General features: G+C 34.8%; 2 protein-coding genes across 2 annotated transcripts in view; one reads left to right on the forward strand and one right to left on the reverse strand.

Annotated features, from left to right (window-relative positions):
* Nucleotides 1-929: 929 nt before the first annotated feature.
* Nucleotides 930-21,711, reverse strand: LOC116166073 (protein C12orf4 homolog). The gene is made up of 11 exons (XM_031480903.1): nt 21,625-21,711; nt 21,497-21,571; nt 3,417-3,572; nt 3,221-3,363; nt 2,987-3,168; nt 2,719-2,943; nt 2,479-2,673; nt 2,308-2,417; nt 1,320-1,663; nt 1,144-1,269; nt 930-1,097 (listed from the first exon to the last, which is right to left on the reverse strand). The coding sequence occupies exons 2-11, from the start codon at nt 21,528-21,530 to the stop codon at nt 1,005-1,007; spliced, it is 1,608 nt and encodes a 535-aa protein (XP_031336763.1). The 5' UTR covers nt 21,531-21,571; nt 21,625-21,711; the 3' UTR covers nt 930-1,004.
* LOC116166071 (phosphatidylinositol 3-kinase regulatory subunit alpha) overlaps nt 6,488-25,873 on the forward strand; it is a 32,318-nt gene continuing 12,932 nt past the window's right edge. The window contains exons 1-6 of the mRNA XM_031480902.1: nt 6,488-6,613; nt 6,665-7,127; nt 11,267-11,356; nt 11,411-11,485; nt 11,535-11,582; nt 12,483-12,586. Coding sequence (XP_031336762.1) covers nt 6,935-7,127; nt 11,267-11,356; nt 11,411-11,485; nt 11,535-11,582; nt 12,483-12,586 — 510 coding nt within the window. The 5' untranslated portion in view covers nt 6,488-6,613; nt 6,665-6,934. The remainder of the gene's footprint in view (nt 6,614-6,664; nt 7,128-11,266; nt 11,357-11,410; nt 11,486-11,534; nt 11,583-12,482; nt 12,587-25,873) is intronic.

The raw sequence follows: 25,873 nt of genomic DNA on the forward strand, positions 1-25,873 counted from the left end.
AAAAACAAGCCCGGCTAAAACGTTCAAGGTTCATTACTCAAATAAATATTTAATTATGCTCGCGCAATTAAACAGACGAAGATGTATCTGCTCTAGGTGCACCAGGAATAAATTAAAATGCCATAAATAAGAGAAAAAGTCAAAATCATTTTAGGCGCGAAAAAGCTCAATATTTCAACAACTATATTTTTCATAATGGCGTGCTGTCTATTTATCTGTTGCATTGTAAATACCGTGCTTACAATTATATATCAAACGGAGTTATCAATCATCAATTTAAATTTGTTCTTTAGATAATAATTGCTAGGAGCGGCATCCGAGATTATTTGACTTCCTGTTATCCTGCTAGTACTTCTCTGCGCTGATAATCTTTTATAATGTCTACGGTCAGCAATTTTTAAATATTAAAATTTTTTTCCGTGGATATACGTATATTGGGCATATGGAAACGATAAATAACGGACCGGATTAAAAAAAATAATTTGGAGCGTCGCAACGCCATCGAACTTTTTTCAAATAATTTTAACTAAAATATTTTTGTTGGCAAAACGGTTACTTCGATTTGATTTTTATATCTGAATTTTAAGCGCCGTTTAAGAATTAAAAATGTGCTATTGTTTGCGTTTTGTCCGGACCCACATCTGCGACTTTGAACTACTTTTAGGAGAATGGTTCTAGAGTCCTGGAATTTTTTGCAATACGTAGCCTATACAAAGGTGTGCGACGACCAACTGGTCTCAGATTTTGCATATGCATATACCTTTTGTGCCACGTAATTTTTTTTAAAATGGGGCGGGGGTAAACACAGGTTCTACCCTTCATGGAATTCTAATCCATGGTAGTTTTGTAAGTGCATAGGGATAGACCACGCATGACTCACACTATATCTTTTATACAGGATAATTACATAGATATACACAGTTACAATTTAATAGATACTTTATTACAAGTGAATTAGCTAAAAACAGCGTGCAAACATTTTTTTCCAATTGCAGCAATCATTATTACGAGTTTGATTTCAAGATCAAGGGGTTGGAAACTTTGAATATATTAGGCAACATAGTAGTTAATGATTGAAATACGTCGCTGGATATTCCCTGAAACAAGAAAATAGTACTTCATAGGTAAACTACCTGATTAAACCTTTGGCAAAAGAAATTGTAAATTTTTTAAATCTGATCCTCCCCAAGACGCCATTTCAATCATAAATCCTTTGACACATTTAAAGACGAGTTCAGCTCTCTTTGTGCACCATGTAACAGTCATTCCCTATAAAAAACAATTTGAATTAAACCGCAGGAATATTTCAACACATTTACCTCCGACATTTCATATTGTAGTAAAAGAGGAATTGTGAGGAAAGTGACATCATTAGAACAAGCCGATTTGAGTATATTTCTGAGACCCAAAACCACTGGGTGGCGGCTGTTGATATCGTTTCCGTATAAACTATCGTCAGATACCATATGAAATATCACATGAACTTGGGCCAAGTTGGAATGTCTTGTAATGTATACATCTCCTGGTTGTAAATGCTTACTGTTTGCAATCTTTGCAGTGTTGTCCGTTTGATATTTTTGTACAGTGGATGATACACGTTCCAGTTGATCGTCAATGTAAGGAAAATGAAACTCTGTCGTTCGTTGACAAATTTCAGTAAATTCTGCAAACAACATGTGGTATTATCATTGAATAAGTAATTATAATTACTTATTCAATGGCATTATATATTGAAATAATGCATCTAACAATTTTCTTATTTATAATTTTTTGGAAATTTTAACCACAGATGCTTCTAGTAAAGACAAGTACAATTTGCTTTTTCAATCTATAAAAATTAATAATTTAATTCTTTCATTTTTATGAATAGGCCAATTTGTTGAAAAACGCACTACCCTACACACCTTATTCGGAAGAATGTAAATAATCAATAAAATACAAATTCAGATGACATGAAAAGTGAGCCAAAATTTGTGAACAAATCGTCAAGCACATTTTACTTCCAACATTTTTGGTATATACCCTCGCCAACGTTCGTATTTACAAATGGAAAATACGCTTAGGGCGAAAACCTTTTTTATTTATTTTTTAATTCTTGTAAGCAGTTTAAAAAAATGTTGACTAACTCATGGGAGAGATAATATTTATGTCGCCGAAGATGCGTTTGCGTCATAATAAAAGCCCACCACTGTAGCATTTTAATAGAAGTATTTAAATGTTATTTACGTTAGCTATCTTACTATCTAGTGTATTATAGCCTTTAAATGATCTGATTACTAAATAATACAGTGAACTGATCATACCAACCTTTACAAAGTCGTGATCCAATAACATTATCAGTCATGAGAACTAATCCACACAAATCGTTGGAATACAATCCTAAAGCAGTCTGCAGCAACTGAGGCGTTGTATCAGCTCTAAAAACAAATTTAGATGTACATTACAGCAGTGGTATGTAAGGAACTGAAAGAAGCTTACAATTCTTCATTTTCTTGTATGGCACATAAATCCATTACATCAGCCGAGAGTATTCGAATATTATGCATTTGTTTCAATTGCGAACCTAAATGTATAGTGAAACTTTCCTCTAAAATCGACGTTTGATGTTGGTTTTGGTTCTGACGTACATTACTAAACAATGGACTTGGTATACTTGATATTGATGGAGACGTTCTAAAATATTTTCGTTACTTTGGCACGAAACTTTGCATGTCATACTTAGACAGTAATAAAGAATTGCTTGCTTGACTTTCTTCTAACATTTGCATCAACCACTCTCTGTATTCCCTCCGCTGTGTCTCCTTTATTGTTTCTAATTCACTGGTGAGTTGCACACGTAAAAAACTTTGATCTTCAAAATGTCGAGTAGCCATTTCATTTATTTCCAATTCGGTAATTCCAACCTCTAGCTGATCAACTGCTTGACTCATTTCTTCAGTTTGCCTACAAAAATTGCATAGCAGCGGCTCATTCACAAAGGACTTACTTCTCAGATAAGTTTTTAATTTGAAAATCCTTTTCATTGACACGTTCTCTAACTGAGATGGCATACATGCACTCCAGCTGAAGCATAGTTTCAAGTGCAGGGGAATGCACCAACTTGTGATAAGCTGTGGCAAATAACTCCTCATCAGAAGCACACCTACGATCTCCATACTCTACAGTTTCCTATTCAAACAGTCTTCTCATTATCAATATCAACGCGACACAATTTCAGTACCTCTTTTATTAACTTATCCCACTCTTTGGTAGTGTCCTCAATAACTGGAAGGTTTTTAAACTCTTGTAATAACTTTGTGGTTCTCTCATCGTAGTACTTTAAATTCAACTCTTTGATAAATTCACATAACTGTTCCGTTAAGTCTGAAAAAACAAATTTCAAACATTTATGCAGTTTATAGAAAAATAATAAATACCTACAGTTGCATAAATGGGTAAATTGTTTTTAAGTAACAAAATTCGAGACAACTCTCGTAGTGATTCCGAATTTGGAAGACTTATGGGAAAACTTACATCGGCTAGATTACCATCTTTAGGTTTATAATGAAATATTCTGGATTCTTCCATACCTACTTTAAAGGTAAAAATATTAATTATTACAACGAAATATTATATTATATCTTAGGTTATGTTCCTACATAAATAAATCACCTTTGTATTTTGATGGGAGGTACAGTGTTCTACTGTCAGCTGAAAATTATAAATGGAAGTACACGTATTTATCAAAAGAGGGCGCAGGCTTTAAAAAGGATAGAATTTCGAAAAAAATTCAAAAGAAGCTCTATACAGCACATTTTTTCCATTCACATTACTTTTTTATTGGGTATTAGTTAGATGTGCATGCAAAGTTCAAGAACTGCATGCGTTTTTAGTTGCCCTATTAATATTATTTACTCTATGCCTATTATACAACGGGACAAAGATGACATAATAATTACTCTTTGTCGGGACGACCTTTGATTATATAATAATAGTCTATATTCAAAGGGTAATACCATTGTTTATTAATAAACAAAGGTAATACACTCTGACTCCTTCGAGAAGTACTGAAGTAGAGCTGTGTTTTAAAATATCCATGAAAAGTGCTCACAAGTTTTGAGCACCAAGCTCTTCGTCGATTATTTTTAAAAGCAATCTACAATGGCACAGCCCCAATCTTTTTAGCACATTTTCCAACTAGTTCTAAGTACATAAGTTCTTCTCTAGTTCCTTGCCAGTATCGGTCTACATCTATTCAGACGAGATAGTAGATATAGTAGGTGAAAATAGTACCTATGTCTTAACTGTTTTAAGCTCGTTCCAAGTAAATTCCAAGTATCCTGGAATCTTGAAACTTAAAATAATCACGTCAACATAAGAAAGTCGTTTAAATGGCATCCTGCCATCACTCTACAGTTACACCCATTCTAGCTTTTCCCTAGGAAAATTCCAGTTTCCAGAATCCACTGGAGAATAACCGTTGAATGGAAAAACGCTTATCTTTCGCTTCCTATTTTTGTACCTATACTTATACATTTTCCGATCCTATATATCAAAGTCAATCCGATGCCAGAGAGATGTTTTCGAGCTCAAAATAAATATTTCAGTTACCTACTCGTTACAGTTAGATCTGATACTTGAAACGCCAGTAACTTGAATAAATGTGATGAAATGTACATTGCAATCCTACGATAACATGTGCCTCCTTGTAGGTAAATACATAAAGAAAAAAAAATAAAGTCTTTATTGTAATAGTTATCGATAAATCGATTTTTCTACTCCTAGGCATTGTTTAAAAATGCCCTAGGTAAGTACCTGTTGTCATTCAAGATATAGATAACTATCGATATATCGAAAAAATTCCAATCCCTTTACGCAACTATTATAGCCCAGTCAATTTAGACCAAAAATGGGCAATCAGAGGAACTAAAAATACTAGTTCCAATTTTTTCAGAAATGTGTAGGGAGAGGTTCCCTGGACAAGAAAAAATAAAGTCCCACCAAATTCCGGTGCCGCTGGGGGAAGGGGGGGCTTTAAACGACCCATTTTTCAGTTTTTTGCTTTTAACTTGAAAATGGTGCGTTACACTGAAAAAGTTCTTCAGTACAAAATGAAAGCTTATTAAATTTGCTACAAGTTTGGTTATATACATTTTTTCGAAAACTGAACCGTTTTATGGTATTAATGTCCTCGTACCCATCGAATACAACTGCACAATTGGAAGAATAGTGATTTATTATACATGAAGCATACTGCTCACAGATGAAAGAGAAAGTGGTCCCAACATTCCACTTGACTCTGTGAAGGAGAAAGCCATCGTCCACTACAGTGTAAATCGTTTTGAGGTTCACTGCATCCATGCACACAGGGAAAGCCTAGTAGAGAGCAGATTTCTTCGTTTTCCTGAAGCATCCTTCGTGGAATAGTCATGGGGTATGGAAATAACTCGTACTTCAACAGGTTCGGACTATAGGCCTAGCTATAGGGATGTTAATGCTGTACAGGTTTTAGTGTGACGATTTTTCCCTAAAATGTCCGGGGGAGGATTTAGAAGCCAAAACTATACGAAAAACGTGAGTGGAAAACAATTTTGTTTAGAAATTACCACCTTTCCGGAGCCGGTAGCACGAAAACGGTTCAGTTTTTCGTAAAGATGTATATAACCAAACTTGTAGCAATTTTAGTAAGCTTTCATTTTGTACTGAAGAACTTTTTCACTGTAACACACCATTTTCGAGTTAAAAGCGAAAAACTGAAAAATAGGTGGTTTAAAGCCCCCTCCTTCCCCCAGCGGCACCGGAATTTGGAGGGACTTTATTTTTTTTTGTTCAGGGAACCTCTCCCTACACATTTCTGAAAAAATTGGAACTAGTATTTTTAGTTTCTCTGATTTTCCTATTTTGACTGAACTACTACTCAAATTAAAAGATAATTGAGAGATCAATATTTTGTCATATAGATAGGTACTACATCATAGTGATCGGTATAGTATCAATGATTATATTCATATACCGTTATCCTTAACTGTTCATGCCGTGGTAGGCAAAGTGAGAACGATATAAATATACATAACGAAAATAAAGGTGTTGCGTGGTGTCGCATCGCACCGCACGTTGTCTAAGTACGATTTGGCCTTTAACTTATGGCCCCCAAGGCAGGCTACATCCAGATATTTTTTTTGTTCCCTTGGGTATTAGGTAGAATATCTGGTCATGAAAACAATTGAAATAGAATTAATCTAGACTGGCCCGAACTAGAAGAGGTGAAATAGCGCTCAGATACATAAAAATCGAGTGTGTATAATAGTCTATGTAGACAAAGCCCATGATACTTGTAGCATTGTTTAAATACTTATTTTTATTTAAACACAATATACCTGGATAGTTATAAATTCAATGCCTGTAGCACATAATCTGTGCCTGTAGTATCATGGACAAAGCTTACTATAGATAGTCTCGCCATCTAGTGTTGTATAACTTAATTGCCGGATGGCGGTGCTCTGGATTCATTTTTGACATTTTAATGGCGATTGCTTTGACGCCATTGTTCATTTAGTTTGTTTTTATTACTAATAGCTTTTTCGTAATTATAAATGTACAGGTGCTAAGTAGAGAGACTTATAGATAAAAGAAGGTGCGAGCTTTGTAAACGTAAGAGTTGCAATATAAAAAAACCCTTAAATAGTATTTTGCAGGAGTGGTTTGGTTTCTTTGGCCTGGATAACTTAAAACATTCGAACGAGGTTAAAACACGGTTTGTGAAACTTGCAAAGCCGAACACAATGGGGGTCTAGAAGCGTTTTTTGTTATCCAGATTTGAAGATTTTCAATCTTGCAATGAATGTTACAGCTTCACATTCAGACTATAGTGATTGTGAGGCCAATAGTGTTGCTTTAGTGATGAAGTTAACTTTTATTAGTAAGGTGTTACACGGACTTGTGATTTTTAATAGCAATGGGGGAGTATGCACTTTACAAGGCTCTCTTGAATTCAATACCATCAGCGAACAATGACGGAGCTTTACAATTCTTAAAAGACGATGTATTTCAAATACGTGTGCAATCACCTTTTGTTGAGAGTTCATCGCACCGTCAAGGATGGTTGTATGCTTATAACAGACGTACAGGAGCAGAGGGTTACGTACCAGGTAACACTTTTGTTTATATCAGATAATTATCAGTTTTAAGATGCATTTCAAATGTACTGCTCTTCTTCGCTGGATATTATACTTATTTCTTCATAATTGTTCCATGTTTGGTTAATATTTCATGTTGAGAGCAATAGGTGAGTATTTCTTCTCACGATCAAGAGAGAGGAATATGGACAGAGCCACATTTGCTTGGATGATTTTCACAAAAACACCTGAATCAATCAAATGATTCACAATAGTCATGACAATGCAATAACTGAATATGGTAATTGAGCTTCAAGTCTTTGTGTTCAGATGATATCGAGTCAAAGAACACATGTAGCTATAACCTGATTGCCAAAATTTGGAAGTGGTAGTCATAACATAAGCAAAACCCTCGGCAAAACCGTTTGTAATGTAGAGAGGACAGTCACATCAAAACTGATAATTTCACCAGCAAAGTAGATGCCACCTGCCAATCCAGAAAATCTGCAAGATTTGTTCTATTTAAGCAAGGGGATTGTTTTTTAATGTCCAGTGGTCACTCTCTTTTCAATTGATAGACACAATTTATTACCAATTTGGATCGATTTAATTACTACTACTCTGTAGAGCCCTTTAAAAAATTTAGTTTCGTGTTCATTGTTGCACAAATATCAAAAAGAGATGATTACTGATTACCATGCACACATGAGGTAAAGCGCAGGTTTGTTACAGTCTTCAGTTTTCATAAAATGTACGAAAGCAATCATTTTAAGCATGATAAACAGTGGATTAGAAGTTTAGTTACCAAATTCGGCACAAAAATTGCCAGACAACAATAATTATGAGCTGAAGGTGACATTCCTTCACGTGCTAACACCCTCTCAGTGTCACATTCATTGAAAAATAAGATTTTGAAACGAGAATAATTTCTCAATTTTTTTCATTAAGCTAACTGAAGTCGAATCAACAAATTCTCCTTTTCAGTCCACACTTTTACGAAAAAGAATTAGTCCAATTTTCAAATAATTGATCTATTAGCGGGTTTGTTTTTCATTCGTTACAAATTAGAGTTATACAGATAACAGAAACATTCAATAGTGATTTTTTCTTAATAATTTTCCTGCCTTCGAATTTTCGTTAATAAAGTTGATTGTTTGACATTCCGTAATTGGTGGTGATTTTTATGCTTGAGAATGGAACTTGATTATAATTAGCTTTATCATCTTAATTTTGTTTTTCTTTAATATACTTTCTGATTTCTATACAACTTGTTTGTTTGTGAGCTATTTTATTTAATTCGGTTAACCTTACTCGCACTGCATGAGCTCTGAAGTCCTTCATGATGCGCAAGGTTGTTTTTTTGCGATTCTTTTTTATTATTAAAAATTTAATGTAGATCTCTTTGGTTCACATTTTTACAATGTGCACTGCTTTATTGATTTTTAATAAATAAAGTGCAGCCAGTTGTTCTCTACTCCAGGAGCAGGTCTCTTGTAAACCTTACAATGTATGTAGGTCTTCCAGGGACAGATCGGATATCCTCCTGCGGCCCTGGGCGTTCTAGTGTGTACTGCCCTCTAGTTATCATCTCAATGAGCGGATGTCAGGTAACAGACCGGGGGACTAGTTGGTAAAAATCGAGGTAAAAATGCAAAGGGTGTTCGAAGTACATCTTCAAAATGAGACAGAATATTCTTAGACCCTCCAAGTGACAAAAGTTAGTAGTGGTTTACAATGACTATTTATGCTGTTCAATTTATATTAGGAGCATTTTACATGTCCTCTATCTTATTTACATTGGCGAACTGGGTCAATGGGCCTTGAGTCAGTACCATAGTCAGTAATGTTTGTGTATGCGCAACATAATTAATGTCAAAGTAAGAATTCTTTCGAGTTCTCAGTGAACATTTTACAAAATTCACCGAGCACACCTTGTGAGCAAGTGGTAAACACTGAAAGACACAGCAGATAGTTAATAATACCAATTCCGATTTTGAATACTGGACTTGGGAGAAAGTCAAAATCATGTAATTTAGTAAGTCGAGTAGTAAACATTGCATACTGCCAAAAGTAGCAGTACTTGGTGTACCCCTCCTGTCCTGCCAGTGATTCTGTGTACTGCCGATGTACTACCCGGTCTTGCATGTGTAATACCAGGTCCTGTTTGCATACTGCTACTGCCATAAAAAATGTTATACTTTATTTACAACGCTAAAAGGTACTATATTTAAAGGAACATCTAATTGCCTTGTATTTGTTATTTATGTATTTTATATATGTATTATATACCAGTTGTTCTATTTCACAGTTCTTTAAATTAACAACGATCATTGTGATTTTGGCGTAGTTTGGCTGATGAATATACGTATTTCGTGTTGATAGTACGCGTGCCGCCACTGGCTTCTAGACATGTTTTATAGTAAACACAACTGCTACTCATACATGTAAAAGGAGGTATGCACTATTCCACTATTCGTTGCTGGTTTGAATTTTGATTACTTGTTACGTAATACCTAAGTACATCGAATTCCTTGCAGATAAAGAATTCTTAGAAATTTGCGGAGATGTATGAGAATTCTTAATATTTTGCTTTAACGCTAGAATTAGGATACGTATAATTTCCTACATTGTTGTATTTCTACTTTCTAAATGAATCGATTGATAAAATCGTTTTCAAGTTTGATCCTGTTTTTCGACTTGTCGGTACCTTTTCAATCTACTTATCCTATCTCTCCATTGATAATAATGGGCTCAGTTATTTTAAAATTATCGGGCACTTACAAGGCGTTCAAGTTTTTTTTACTCCGTCTCATTTATTTTATGCAATTCCGTGTCTGCCATTCCAGTGACAAGTATTTAGTTTCGTCCATCAAAACTCCACGTCATTGTCAGCATGTTTGTAGTAGTCATATCGTGTTTTGAAAGATCGCATAAACGATCTGGCGCCATACACGCGTAATTGCAGATTTTCTGCTCTCATTTTCAACAAGTGCTGAGTTTGCATTTTAGTTTTGCGTTCTTGTAATTCGGTGGAAACTCGGTACACTGTCCCTAAAAAAGAGGAGAATCCGTCTATCCGCGGTTACAATATGTTAGTAAATAGTACATACATACTTGTTTCAAAAAATAAAAAAATGCCATTGGTTGCATTTTGTCCGTCTGTTTTTCAATAGATCTCCTACACCGAATGTCAGACGCACCGAATTGAATCTCGATTTTCTGCAAAACTTCACATTCGAAAGTCCCCGACATCTTTTACTTGACCACTACAGTTGGTGATCAAGGGGTAAATCAGTTATATTTAACTTTGTGCACCCCATATTTCTATCTATAAACATTTAGGAAATTTCCTACATTTTCACGAGCATTTTCATAATTTTTAATTCTCTTTTACCCATTCTACCATACATTTTTGTCTATATGCCTATATTGCACTCTCTGTGTAACGAGGTATATGTAAAATTAAGGTCTGTAGAGTTGGGAAAATCTAGCTTAGTTATTTCATATTTGATGCATGTTCGCATGGGGTAACAGAGTAATAACTATTCCATTGGTGTCTGGGATAGGCCTAGCATGGATTCTTTCAATCGGTCAAGAGACATGAAAAATAAACGTAGAAGAAAATTAAAAGTTTATAAAAGTAGATGTGAAACAGAGCGGCAAGCCACTCGACAAAGAAATGAAAGAAAAAAGAAGCATAAGTAAATGCCCATTATGTATTAATTTTACATAAATGTAAGATAAAATGACCCAACATGTGTGCAACCATTTACCCTTGGAATTTTTCATTTTTCCTCATTTCTTTTCGCCCCTTCCCTTACAGTCTATTGTGTACAATTACATTATAAGGCTAAAATTGAGGAATGGAACTAAAGGAATAGAGGCTCGCTTCCGGAAAAAATGAAACTACGTCGATTTTTTCTTTTTTGCACCCCTGGAGGTAAGCTCGATTCAACACTGGCCTATAATTTCTAGAACCCGGAATTTCTCCTCAAAACTTGTACCTTTGCGGTATCCGTCCACGCTCTGCTCTTAGATCATCGATCGAGGGTTTTCTTGAGGACGCGCCTGTTTGTGCAGAAACCTGGATACCTAGCTTTAAGGATAATGAGTGTGATGCAATAATTACATTACCGTATAGCTTATCGATTTTCATTTTCATTTTTTTCCAGTTGGATCGGTAAAGCTGTTAGGATCAGAAGTAAACAACACAATCCACCATCCCTCTGCTTTAGGAGTAGAAGCATTGCATGCGATGCCAGGTACATGATCCGACCGTCTTATTTGACAATTGTCAATTATTTTTGTATTTTTAGCCTCGGAAGTACGAACGAGAAACGGTCATCGCTTGGGCGATGTGTATTTTTTAACGCCGATACTCTGTGGACATTGTAAGTGTGCGGGTATTTTAATTTTTACGCGTAATTATACGGTTTTTAGGTAAGGATTATGTATGGGGCTGCGGAAGAGTTGGCGTGCAGTGTAAAGGTAATTATTTAGAATATTTGAATTTACCGCGAACGACATTGTGGAGTGCACGCGCTTTAAGCGTCTCGTAGTATACGTATCAAGGTCATAGAGCTCGCACAATTCGTTTGCTCGTAATAAAATTGTGTTTATTTAAAATGCTACGATTTTATAATTAAGCAAATAAGATTTGCTTTTAAGTGCAGGGGAAAACGGGAGCGTTCGATTTATTAATGTTGTGCCGATGAGTTAAAGTTATAATTTTTAGTCAGAGGTAATCGGTGCAGCTGTGTCGCACATTGCCGTTGAGGGGTGCGGGGAAACCGTTCTTTTCGAATGGCGTAGTGGGGGCAATTGCGCGGGGGCAGAGGCGCAGGCAGATTGGCCTGGCTCGGGGAAAGAAATCGGTATAAGCTTTAGTTGGTCTGTACGTGTAGAAGTGTACATGAATACACGTTGGAGGTCCGGCTGTAATAACATTACAGCACCCGGGTTGTGTGCAGCTCTAATAACGTAATGATAAAATGAGCTTCCAAGAGGCTTGTGAACCCCAAGACGCCAGTGCTTCGGAGCAGGCGGGTATGGACAGTTTGTACTGCCGATTTCGTGTACCCGATGCCAAACTGTCTGTTCCCGTTGCTGTAGTTAACATTGACGCCGAAAATTACATGATGCGGGGTATAAGTCCTGGACCCGAATCTAGACCACGATCCTTCAGCCTCACCGGGTATAATGTGACGAAACCGCAGTCTCAGGACGTGGACCTTGACAAGTTTGTGGTACGCGAGACCTCCAGCTCCTTGGCACCGGCAACGGACGCCGACGCCTCTAGTTACTGTGCTCGTACTTTGTCGTTTCACTCTCTTCTCTGTTCCTGTCAAATGTCTTGTTGTTGTATGTGTGGATCACTTTGTTCTCCAGATTGCCACGCTTGTTTCCACAAAATATGCGTCCGATTTGCTACCAACTACGTCTGTCAGAAGAATAACGAGGTGCTCACGGCAGCTACACTAGATCAAGATAAGGTGAGTAGCAGAGCTTTCTTTTTTTAATACTACTGAACTCGATTTACCTGCACATTAAAGGGCCAAACCCGCTAACCTTTCATTTATTAATATAATTAACTAAAAGCGGAGTTCATCCAACCACGATTCTCCCCCTCCGTCATTTAAACCACATGTAAATCTAGAGCAGTTTTTAACAAAAGGCCAACGAAATGCCAAAATTCACATAAATTTATATTCTCCAAGTAAAATTTTACTGTATTTTTAGCCGGTTAAATTTATATTTATGACTTAAAGAATTTACTCTTCGGTTGACAAGATTATCGAAATTTTTCATACTTTCTTTTTACACTGACACATTGAGCTCATTATAAAATTTGAAAAATCAACAAAGGAGTTTTAACGGACAATAACCTCTCCATAATCTTTTTTTGCAACGGCAAAATTAAACCTTGATGTGCAAAGTAGTGTTAAATATTTCCACTAGACATTACAATTATTTATACCGAAAGATTTTCAAACGTCGATCAAATCGAGCGTGGCGTTTTTAAAGCGCTTCCCGTGCATGGAAAATTTGCTTAGCGACTTCGATTAATCGTAGAAATCGCAAAAATGTTTGCTTCCACTTAATGAACGTCTTGCAAAAATTTATGAGAATAAGCAAACGTAAACTGTAATCATTTTTACATTGCTGACAAATCAATTAAACTCATTTTTCAAAATCCAAAGATTTCCAATGTGAGCAATTTTCTCAAAATGAAGTAAACAAACAATTCACTCTGCTTTTCACATTTTTTTTCTACCAAGTTTTAAACAATTGATGCAATTATTGTTGTCCAAAATGATCTCCCCCTGTAGGTCTAAACTTTATCTGTTCTGCTTACCAAAAATGTACCCTACTTCTCGATCATTACATGGCTATGATCTTTCATGTCGTTCTTTTCTCGACTTTCCTCGTATACAGTGCCGGATTTAAATTTTTTGCTCCCCTAGGCGCACCGAAAGAAATGCGCCCCTATAAAATAATCTTTAAATTGCAGTAAATTTTAAGATGCTAATAAAAATCACTTATAACTTAAAATTTTTAAACCTAAGTAATATGAAACGGTATACAGTATACCTTAAGATTAAGTTTTCACACACGTCAAAACTTGAATTGTCGATTATCGTTCTTACAGTTGCAGTTTCTTTAAACTATCTACCAATTTAATTAAAAAAATTTGTCATTTGTAACTTGTTAGGGGACTAAAACAATATTACCTAAAATAAATATAGTGCAAAAAATGCCGCCCTCTAAAGCTACCACATATGGAAATCCGCCACTGCCGTATATTGTCTAGGTTCTTTCAATTCGTCTCTTTCAAGATGGTAACTTTTGTTTTGAGCAAGTTGCGACGTCAAAGAAAAAAAATACATGCATTTTTGGCACTTTCTCATTTACTGCCGGCACTGTATATGGTGGGGTAAATAAATGTCGTAAAAAAATCACAAGGATAGTTCCGATTGCGCCTACAAAAATTACAATTTTTAGATTGGTTTAAAGAAATTCTGCAAAATTACTCTAAACTAAAAAATTTAGTTTGGTGTACAACTTATTTTAAAAAAAAAAACAACATTTAAAATTTGTACAGCCTTAACTCGAGAACGAAAAGAGATAGGCCTCGGAGTTGGTCACGACTTATTTTACGGGACAAACATTTCCTTCATTGCCATCATTTCCCTTTACTTCCCCGACTCCAACATTTCTAGCATTGCCTTAAATTTCCCAAAGTTGACAATATTTCTCCAAATTAACCTGAAATGGGTAATGGTACCTCTCTATAGAAATCTTTTATTTCCTTAAAATTTTCTCTATTTCCACCGAATTTCTTCTAAATTTCCTTGGAATTTCTTCTTATTTCCTCAACATTTTGCAATATCTCCTTAGAATTTCCTCATTCCGTTTAAATTTTCTTCCTTTTCCCCAAATTGTCCTAATATTTCCCTAGATTTTTCTCTGATTTCGTTCATCTCCTACTTATTTCACAGCGTTTACCTGGAGATTTCCTGTATGACGGGCAAAAATTTTCCTCATGATCAACCCTTCGGAGACAGCGGTATCAAACCTGGGCCAATCGATTTTTCAATGATTAGTGGTATTGAACATGAGCCGAATTAAAATTCTCGTTGCGAACTGTTAAAAAATTCCACTAATGAAAATCGCGAGGTTTCGTACCTTCTTTCTCTTTTTCTCTCCTTAGATTCTTACCAGTTTTTTTTTCGTAATTTTCAAAGATTACTGGTATATTACTGTCTAAGAATACCTTCATATTTTTTGCCCATATTTTCAAATGATTTCACCCTCGACTTTCCCATTTTGATTCTTTATGCGCCTTATACTTGTGTTTAAAACTCGTTTTAAAAAGATAATAATAAAAATAAATTGATGTATTGAAGGAACTACTGCAACCCGGTTGTTTTAACCCCCTCCCCCTTATTGCTAATTTAATAAATGTTTGTTCTTCGACTAGGCAACCGAAGATCTTGGTAGATCGTTTGGAAAATAGGATGCACACCTATAAATTTTTTAGCCCGATTTCTTACAGCGCTCAGCTTTCCCACACTTGGGAATTATCTGTATTCACTATTGTTGATGTTTTTATCTAAAAGTAAATATTTGAGCATAAAAAATTTATTTTTAGTGTTAGATAGCCCTGTTGCCAGCAAGTCTACATTGAAGTCGCCTTATTTTTCAATTCCGTATTTTGTGGAAGTACGTTGTAATTTACTATTGAATTTTTGCCGCTATAACTAAGTGATTTTTAATGATTAATTAATATTCAAAGGTTCGAAATTTGAGTGGTGTCATAACTAAAACTTGGCTTGTAGGCTATTAATGGGAAGCATTTTGTATTAAAACGAGTGATTCATTTGCGCGATTTCACGTGTCAAACACTTCATAGTGATGTGAATATAGTAAATTTGTTAGAATTTTTTTTATCAGTGAAGTTAAGCAAACAAATGTTATATCATTTAATACCATATCAGACCGCCGCAATAAGATTAAATTTGTGGTTTACAGTTGTCACTTAGATAAAACAAACGGTGTGTTACGGATTTAAGAAACTACATACTCCTGCAAAAATAATCTCAAATATTTTTGTATTTTTATTGTGCAAAACACAATACGTTATATGGTTGCACTTTTGAAACATACGCACTGTTCTTTACTTTAGCAACCTCGTTGAAAATTAATCCTCGCATCAGGAATTGTTTGTGTGCCACTTATCTTGAGAAGTGCTTCGTCAGAAAAATGTTTAGTGAGCAAGTTTTACTACCGTAAAACAGTGATTTACGACTACCACCAACCAAATTGTATACATCTGAAGAAGCGTTCAATTCCACTTTTAGCACAAAAAAGAACTGTTTCTACGAAAAACATTCCGTATTGATTTATTAATCAAATTAGAGCTGCGCAGGTATTTTTATTGTACTTGCTTGGGGAACTTTATCCCTCCATCTTTTCTACTTATTTAAGCCCACTGTCCTTATCGTTACGAAATGTAGTGATAATGTTGCTATTTTCAGTCAGTAAATCAGAAAAAAAACTCAACGCAAATGTTTCTGCACTCTGACCTTTATAAGAAAACGGTTGATATAATGCAATAACATTACATTGGGACGATTTTTCCATTTACGAGACGAGAGAGTTCTGTTTTATTGTTATCATTTGCCAATTACCATGTCCCATGATAAAAGTGCTAGAAGTGATATTGATTGACGTAAGGTGCAGAGAGTTATGACAAAGTACACGTTCGTTCATTTATCGTCATTGCGTTTGTCGAAAGTTGCCAGGCAAATCGGCGATCGGGAATGCTGGGAACACACTGCCCTGTGGTCGTTGAACTGAAAAGCAACACAACAAAGAATCACAAAAACACTTAAAAAATCGTGCACTTCATCGGCTCTGGTGCCATCACATCGAATTTTGTTTTGCTTTATTATCTTGTGCGCAAGTGTGACTGTGGTCCCACACCAGTTTTTTTAACAGTGATTGGAGGTTAGACCAAATTTGTTAATTTTTGCTAAAATTCGTTTCTTAATGAATTTCAAAATTGTTTCCGATTGACCGTATGAAAGAAAAAGTGAGTGAGACAGCAAATTTTTTTCCCGTTGTATTTTTTTGTTTGTTGCTTTCAAATAGGTCCAAATATGAAATTTTCAATTTCTGATTTGGTGGGGGTCCAATTTTACATTTTGAGCTTGTTTTAGTCACAACCCTTAGTTCGCTAATTATAATCTGCATGATGCGTTTATGGACGTTGGGATTAAAAACTTGTTTTAATAAAAGTTGACTTGTGCAATTTTTTCCGCGTCTGATAATACAAAGACAGTGCTAACAGACTAATTAAAATTCTGTAATCTTGTGCGGTGGGTACTATCGCACAAGAGTTTCATAATACTAGGACGCTTTTTATTTACTCTCAATTGTTCTGTTACCAAAAGATTAAAATTGGTTGATTGCACCACGTGCCTCGTATACTGGGTTTTATCAGTAAATACTTCCTATTAAATATAGCTTGGCTCTAGTTAAAATACAGTACTCGATATAATCGAGTTGTGATTATTCACCGGAAAAAATATAAAATTAAAGGTACTGAACGCAGAAAAAAACAAGCGATGCACTTCCTGTATTTTAAGATATATCTGTCCCGGTTTGTTGTGTTAACAAAGAAAAGGATGAACTTATATATGTGCTGACTTGATAATATACTGTTTAGAATCTTACTGGAAATCTGAACGTGCATAATATTCAGGTGCATTTCTGTGTAATGGGTGGAGGTCATGGGAACGAAACGTCACTAGTTTTATTTTGACGTCCAGTTTTATTTCGTGTCACTCTCTTGCAACAGAGACCTAGACAAACATCCGAATGTCGGAAAGGGGCAAAATGTAAATGCTCATTAGTAATCCCCTCTATCCGTTCTTTTCCGCATATATTTTGAAAGTACACTAAATCTGTGTCAAAATCATTTTTGGGATACTTGATACTGATACTACTACATTAGCAACTTGTGGGCGAACCTTGTGATGTGGATATGATATACATTCAAATATGATCGTGAAATCATCCCTTGGCGATGATGCTCAAAATCATAATTTATCCAGGCTCCACACTCAAATGTTTTAAACAAAGGCGGCGATAATTTTTCAGTAATAGATAATTGACTAAGGATTCGTTCATTGTGCATGAAGATGCATCCCTCTTATGGGATACTTACACTATAAATTGTCGATTTTAATAACAATCGTTACATACAATATTATGATGGTAATTGGCGATAAAGTGTTATGGCATGTTACGAGTTTAAGTACGTGAGGTTATGCACGTACTTACATTTTTTGTAATCCCGGTTTCGGCTAATAATACAACTTTCAATAATTAGAATTACTTTTTGTTTATTTCAAGTGCGCGGAAGTTACCATAGGCTAGCGAGTGAAAATATAAAGGGCCTAATTGTGAAAGTTTTCAATATTACCACGTGATGGTATAGGTGAAATTAATCATATGTGACGAACAAAAAGGCCAGCTTGTATTTTTAGAATTTTGAGCTTATTTTATAAGTATCTACATGCGATATCTTTTCACCCAATGACAGGATATGTTGACATAAACTATGGAAAATAAATGCCGATTACTTTAATGCCAAAGTATGTCTACCTTCAAATCCAGTTTTGCAGATTAATTATTTAAATGATTTTCGCGAAGTATGCTAAATCAACAGCGTCAAACGTTTCCTATACGCAAAACAATTGTAACGTTGAGGTTAAGAACATGGTGTCGTATTAAAAAAAATAATTTATGTAATAAGCTCCTTTATTTTTTGCGTAATTGCACACCGACTATGAAAAAACTAACGGAAACCTCTATATGCCATTTCCTTTAAATATAAAATATGTCTAATTTAGTGTTATTAATGTAGAAATTCTAATTGATTTTAAACTTTCGTAATCAATTTTTATAACATATATCTTCGATTATAATTTTAATTACAAATTATTATTAGTCAATCTCCCTCGGTAAATTTTTATAAATTTGTGTTTATTTAGCTAAAGAATGAGTTACTTAATGAGTTTGAGTGTGTGTCACTTTAAAAATGAAAGGGAAAAGATGTACCTATAGTAAGTGACGCTTTATTTGTGCAACATCCATGTCATTCATTTACTTTAATATACATTTTCCGAGACAGTTTTTTTGCCCATTAAATCCTATTTTCATGTTAATAATTCAAAATTTTTTTAAAGTTGTGTTTTTTTTAATTTGTTGCAATAATACCGACATGATCAGATCTTTACCTTAAAAGTAATCGTCCTCGCTATTTTGTTCAGCACGGTCACGCCTTTGATTTCGCACGTGGCTTCTCTACTTGTCTATTCCACTCTTACTTGTTAAGAATTCAAACTATTTCGTTTTGGTTGACCTCTAGGGTAGCTCAAATTTTGGTGAGGATCACAGTAAATTGCGATTATTTATTTTGGCTCAAAAACGTCAATTCTTTTGCATTGGAAAACACACACGTCCTTACTTGGTAGGTAGAAGCTGGTCATACAGAACATTTTGAGCACAAATAAGCGTTTTGAATTTTATTTAAACTTGCACAAAGCATCTTATGTTCAAATTTCATGTGAGCCGCATACTTTTATTTTCAATTTTCGTACATTAGACAAAAAAATCATTTCATTCACATGTAATCGCATTTCCTCGTTTCACCTGCAAATTTTTAATGACCTGCCATTTGCGTTATCGCGCGACTGCCCGCTATGTGACTTTTATGAAGCGTTGCTCTCCGTAAAAGTAATTGTTAAACGTTTGTTGAACCCTGGATTGAAAGTAAAAGATTTTAAAAATAGGTCATCAAAATCGATTGTTGTATTTGTAAGACTGGCGTTTAAAAATACTCCTTGTTGAAATTAAAAATATATCTTCATTGCCGTTATTTTGAAGGGTAAATGGAGCCTGTCCATATAAAAATTAGGAACCGTATTTGTAATCTTTATTTTGGCGCAGTAATATTTCTACAACATTCGGGAGAAATAAGATGTTTTATTTCATATTGCGTGGGGTGTATTTTTACTGATTCGTTCAATGCATTAACATTTACTTTCCAGAAAATGATTTTCTTTTCGTTCTGCATTAGCGTTCGCGTCTTTTGATACAGGTTGTAGACTAGAAAATTTAGTCATATGTATTAAACAGTGAAAGCTTTTGTTTGTACTACTTATTGGAATGTAAAATCTGTTCGTCTGCACATCGTTCTTATTTTACCGTATCCACTTTACCATGTTTAATGAAGGCCGGTAAATTTCCGTCTCCCGATCACTGTACTCTGCAGATGGCCCATATTTTGTAATTTAGATTGTACTTATTTGCAAAGACTTTTATTCTTTTCACGATGTGAAATATTTTTCTCGCGGGGCGTGAGATTGCAGGCGTTGGGCCTTTTGGTGTTTCTTCTTTTCATTAAAAAATTCAATGCGGATGAACCAACTGGAAACTTATTTAATTCGTTATCGTGCCGGTCGTACAATGGACTGTTCGAGGCGTTTGATTTTGTTTCAGGGCATTTTCTCTTAAAAAGTTGTAGCTGGAAACAAAATTTTAATGACGACAACGTCCGTTTCTCTAACAACTTTTTTATTTTTAAAGAATTTGAACGAACCGAGGTATCTAAATAAAATTTTAGGTTTTGTAATGGTCTCTTAAAATACGTATACCTAGCTAAAAAATGAAGGTATAAGAAACCCGCGCAAAACGCACTCTTGCGTAGGTTTTGTATGTCGCGGAAGATGTTCGGGGTTTCTTTGAAATGTTATCATTATTCTCTGAGCGGAATTATTCCGTCTCTTTCTTGTTTCCGTGGTTACCTCCTTTCTATCGCCAATGCGAAATATTTTGTGATTTTTAAATGTTATTGTTGTGTTACACTTTTTTCCAATTGTTCGCTTTGGTTTGGTGTATGCAGGAATAAAGTAGTTTTGTTGGAGCTTTTTATTTATGATTTTTGATTTTGCTTTCTAGCAGACTTACTCCGTCAAAAGTGAAATAAAAGGAAATTGCGTGGTATAGGTACTGCGTTATTGGTTTTGTTAAATTTAATGTAGAAGATTGAATTTCCATTCTGTTACTTACCTGATGGCTAGCAGTAATACCACTTCAATAGTGGTGTGGTTGTCTGGTAAAAGATTTCGAAAGGTCGGTCATATTTTGAAGGCGTACCGTGTGTATTGTTCTATTTAAGCATGTTGGGCTCGCTTGAGAAATATAAATTATTAATGCGTGTTACGTAAAAACCGGTCAGTAGCGGATGAGTATTATCAGACTACACGTACCATCAAAATCCAATAAGTTTGTTGGCGGGGAATGTATACACGTATATTGGCGACTATGCAAATAAGAGTGCGGGAAAACGATCGACTATGTAAGTCGATAATCCGGTTTTTATAAGATTTATCTTAACAACGAGTAATAACCAAATGGTGTGTTAATTTTATTATTGGTTCCACGTGTGATATGCACGCACACGTAAAAAAAGGGGTTGCTTACTTATTACGAGCCTCCTTTGACAATGTTTTACATAAAACGTTAGGCATTTAAACAAATTTATCTGCGTAAAAGACTTTGGTTGGTAGAAAGAAAGTCGTGTCCTTCAACAGGCTATCCAATCCGATTATTTATAGTAGGTCTAAGATGTTAAATGTTAAATGAGATCTTTAATTTAAAATTATTTTACAAATTAATTACATATTTGGGCTTTAAAGCTTCCTCGCCCTTCGCATGCGAAAATACCAAAGACCTAAATTTTTATTTCAGGTATACCAGAAGTTTCTAAATGCTGGAAGTAAAAATCTATCGTGTTTCCGATTATAGTAAACGCCTACGCACATACTTACCCACACACGCACCGCACGTTTTTAGAGGAACCATCCAAATATTCCACTTGTCTATTTTTGAAGTGCACAATGAAACTGAAAAATTATAGCCAAAAAATTGATGTAACCTTTCCGTGTTTGTCACTTACCGACGACCACGTGTCGTACTTCCCGTGCCCTCCAATTTTATGCGATAGGAAACAAAATACCACTCGACATAATCAAGGTTGGCCATACTGATAAGTTTATTATTTACAAATTAGTGCAGATGCATTGGTTACATGAACATAAAATCATTTAAACATGTAAAGCTCCATGAAGATGTCCGAGAATCAAAGTTCGCTTAACGTATGGAAAGTATTTTGGTATGTTTGCCGCAAGTAGTACGAAGTCACTTAGCTTCCACTATTTTTTGATTTGCGCAATTATTCACAACTTCAAAAATGGTTGTTCTGGCCAAACATTTTGATTTTGATTCAATATATGGGATTTTAAATGATATCTTGAAGTATAGGTTCAAGGGTGTTTGTTTAGACTGTTTATCAGATACCATTATGAAAAAGTTACCTGATAAATATTTAGTTTAAATACGCGTGTAGGTAAGATGTCTGGGCGATTTTTCCATTCAACTGACGATGATAATATGAGCAATTGAATCGGAAATAAATTTGCGTAAAGGATTTTTTTTCCCAAAATGCACCAAACGTATTCTCCGCATGTATTATTTTTTTGGCAGTACTTCTATCGTGGAGAAACGGTAATATACACTATGAGACAAGGCTTTTAGTTCAACGGCCAAAAGTTTTCGAGTATTTTCAATGTTTTTGTTTAAAAAATTAATGTCTTCGGTTGAATTTTCCGTTTCTTTTACAGTAGTTAGCTATTATGTTGTTGATTATATTGATTGTATTGATTACAATAGATCAAGAACCTTTCGTGGCATTAAGACAATGTCTGCTTATCAATATATGATAATATGTCACGTAATCTATGAATTCTTCACGAGCCTGACACTTTTGCGACAATAATCGATTTGAAAATAGTTGTTCTCAATACGCGCATTACTTTTACATATATTCAGAAGTTTTGCAATTGTAATTTTAAGTTCAAAGCGATAAATGAATTTAAGATTAAGCAAGATTAGTTATCATACAGTTACAAAACACTATTCTTATAAATCGCGTTCATTTAATGAGACATTTCATATTTATCACTGTTAGGTAAGTTTATATGGTTCTTTTTTTGTTCTACAAAAAGGTTCATTGCGCAGTTCTGCAATGACGCCAAAGGTAATTTGTCAACTTATGTTATGCATTAAATCTTTGACCTCGCTAATACATTAAAGAAAACATCGATACTGTAGGTCTCATCACCGCATATATTATTGGAGTAAAAATCCTCAACACAATCGTTTTCGTTTTCTTTCTTTTCAATTGCAAAAACGTGTATTTTTTTTTATCAAACTTGATACCGGTTGTAAAATTGCACAGAAAGCAAAGAAATTTGATAATCGAATTTGAAATTGTCGAGTATTTTTAAAACACTTTAAATTATTCAAATATATTGACTTTTAAAAAACAGGATGTTTTAAATCATTGCAGCGAAAATTAAGTTTGGTTTTTGTTCATGCATTAGCATTGATTTGTATTTGAAAGACTTTTCAAACAGTTTACATAAAAATAATAGCATAATAAAAAAGTGTTAATCTGTATTTCTAATGTATCATACTCTGAGGTTACGTACGTACGTTTGGTGCGTGTTTAACTACCGTGACAACATGGCGCGTACTTGTTCTACACATCAATATTTTTTCGTTCTTCAGAAATATACTGTCGGATTGCCATTTTGATTCAATTTTTCATTTACAATATAGCTTCATTTTTTCTAGCATCTTTGTTGTAAACATTAGCAATGTGCTGGGTAATTTGGACACTTTTCTTAGAAAATGTTGGAATCGGATTGGACAATATAACAATTTATTTCATATCGAGCGAAATATGAGGCGTATCGATCTCCAAAGGGGAATCAGTTGCGAATCATTGAAATTTGAAACGAAAATCATGGAAGACAACGTACAAATTAAACATAAAATTTTTACATACGAAATATCCCAGAAAGGCAGCCGTGTTTATCGATTCATATTGCACTGAAGAAGCAAGCGGGGCACTTTCGGGGGGCACTTACACAAATGCATATCTATCAACGAACGTTTGGAGCAACTCCAAAGCAACCAATTGAAGTTTGTTATGATCATGCTTCGCATTTTCGATGATGACATTTTCAAATACCATCAATTCACAAGTAACTAGGAAAAGTAATTAATGAAAATTTCGTCTATAATTAAGTGCGATGTGTATTTTTCGATGAAAGAATAAACTAATCAAACTAAGGATATTAAAAAATAGGTTGACGTTCTCAATAGCGTTTAAAACCGTAGGGAAATGAAGTGTCGAGAATTTTATTCCTTTCGGTGCATCATAAATGCATTTTATTTTGGCGAGTACACAAAACGATTTCTATTTGTATACAAATGTAGATGCCAATTATTTAAAGCCGCACCACTTTTCTGACGCAAAATTAAATTAATACCTAAAATAACATGTGCAATGCGGTTTCCGTCCAATGCTTTTGGAGGGCTTTTACATATTTTGATAACATTTTATTCGGATTCGCACAATTTGACCTAATTTCAATCGGCGTCTATTTTGCCAGTGTTTTTTTGTACGGAGCCTGTAATCCTTGTTAATTGTATTTTTCAAATGACCATAGGACGAGTAATTCTCTCTGCGGATAAAAGTTCTTTTCAATTAAGCTTCTTTTCAATACAAGTTGACATAATTTCTGAAAACGTTGATTGCGCCTTTTATTAAAGTAAAAATGGATTGAATAGTAAATACCGTGTTATGTAGTTTTGTTTTTGAAAGCATGCTGTGACTAATGAAAGCTAATCAACGCAATATGAAAGACCAAAGTAATCATTTGTGATCAAAAAATTATTCCAATTTTGTTCATTTGAGACTGATCTATCTACACAACGTATGATAATTGCTGCGATTGAATTTTCAATTTCGAATCATCGCCTTCTTGTTTGCTTCAGCTCCGTTGCAGATTAACGCTTAGTTTGCAGACTTGTTTTGGAATACGTGCTATACCGACCACTTGCAAGCGACGCACATCGATAATCTATAAACCGCCGTATACTTAGTTATGATGTTTGTTCTGTATGCACTACCTCTTGTCATGAACAAGGTGATTGTTTTTACGGCAAAACTAAACTGTTTATTCGTATTTGTTTCCATATCTTAGCGGGTAGGTAGCAAAAGCGCATTTAATATGCATTGATTTTTACAAATTTCCTGAGCATGCTTACAATGATGGCTATAGGTAACTAATATTGTCAAAGGAAAATATGCCTACTTAGAGTTGAGATACTGGATGGGGTAAAATGGTTTTAGTCGATCAAAAGTGTTTGATGTATCCAAGTGTCAGTTTTCAATTTAATTCTGGGAGAAACTCATCTGATAACTCATTCCTGTAAATTCAGTTGTCGTGGAAATTAACTGTCAGATAACTTTAACTGAAGTGAAAAGTATATATTTCAAGATTTCGTTTTTACTTAGTTTTATGAAATGTATAAATATTCTTGATAGACACCATACTGACCAAAAATCCACTGGTTTTAATTAACATGGTAAAACTCAAGTCTGTTATATTTAATGTTATACCACTCTCCTTGATAACATAGTACGCAAATCGTAGGCCTTTTCTTCACTTACCCTAGCTAAAGATTAACGGAACACTCCCACGGAAAAAGAATTTCTATGTTCTACTCAAAAGTATCAGATTATTAATAAAGGAAAAGCAAAGTCTGGCTATTGGAAACTGTTCTACATTTTTACTTATTCGACATATGGCAAGAAGCTTATAATATATTTCTCGTACTGATAGGTACGTCTAAGTTCACCAAAGTTCTTGCCTACCTGTTTCTTCAATTTGGACTTGTTCTCTCTAAAACGCAGCTTACATTGATGTATTACGTGAAGAGCGTATTTTCTCATTCCTGATGCTGATGGATCTCCCCTATACGTATTTAATCTACACCTAGAACGTGACACGTTGTTGAAGGTACTGCATCCATTATTCTTCAGTGTTATCGGAAGATCTTTCTGCCCCCGTTGGAGTTTCGTCGGACTAAAGCAAGGTGGTATACTCATTATTGCATGTACCAACATATACTTTCAGTCAGCATGTCCTGTAGGACGCCCTAGATCGGGTGGGATTGTATCATTGCATGGGTCACTTTGTGATTATTTAAGATGGGAGAGTAGGGGCAAAGTGTTGCAGGATTAAAACTCTAGAAAATTTGAAAAATAAGATCCGATAAAAGTTATCTTACAA

This window comes from Photinus pyralis, unplaced genomic scaffold, assembly GCF_008802855.1.
Source record: "Photinus pyralis isolate 1611_PpyrPB1 unplaced genomic scaffold, Ppyr1.3 Ppyr1.4_LG3a, whole genome shotgun sequence".
NCBI classification, from domain to species: Eukaryota; Metazoa; Arthropoda; class Insecta; order Coleoptera; family Lampyridae; genus Photinus; species Photinus pyralis.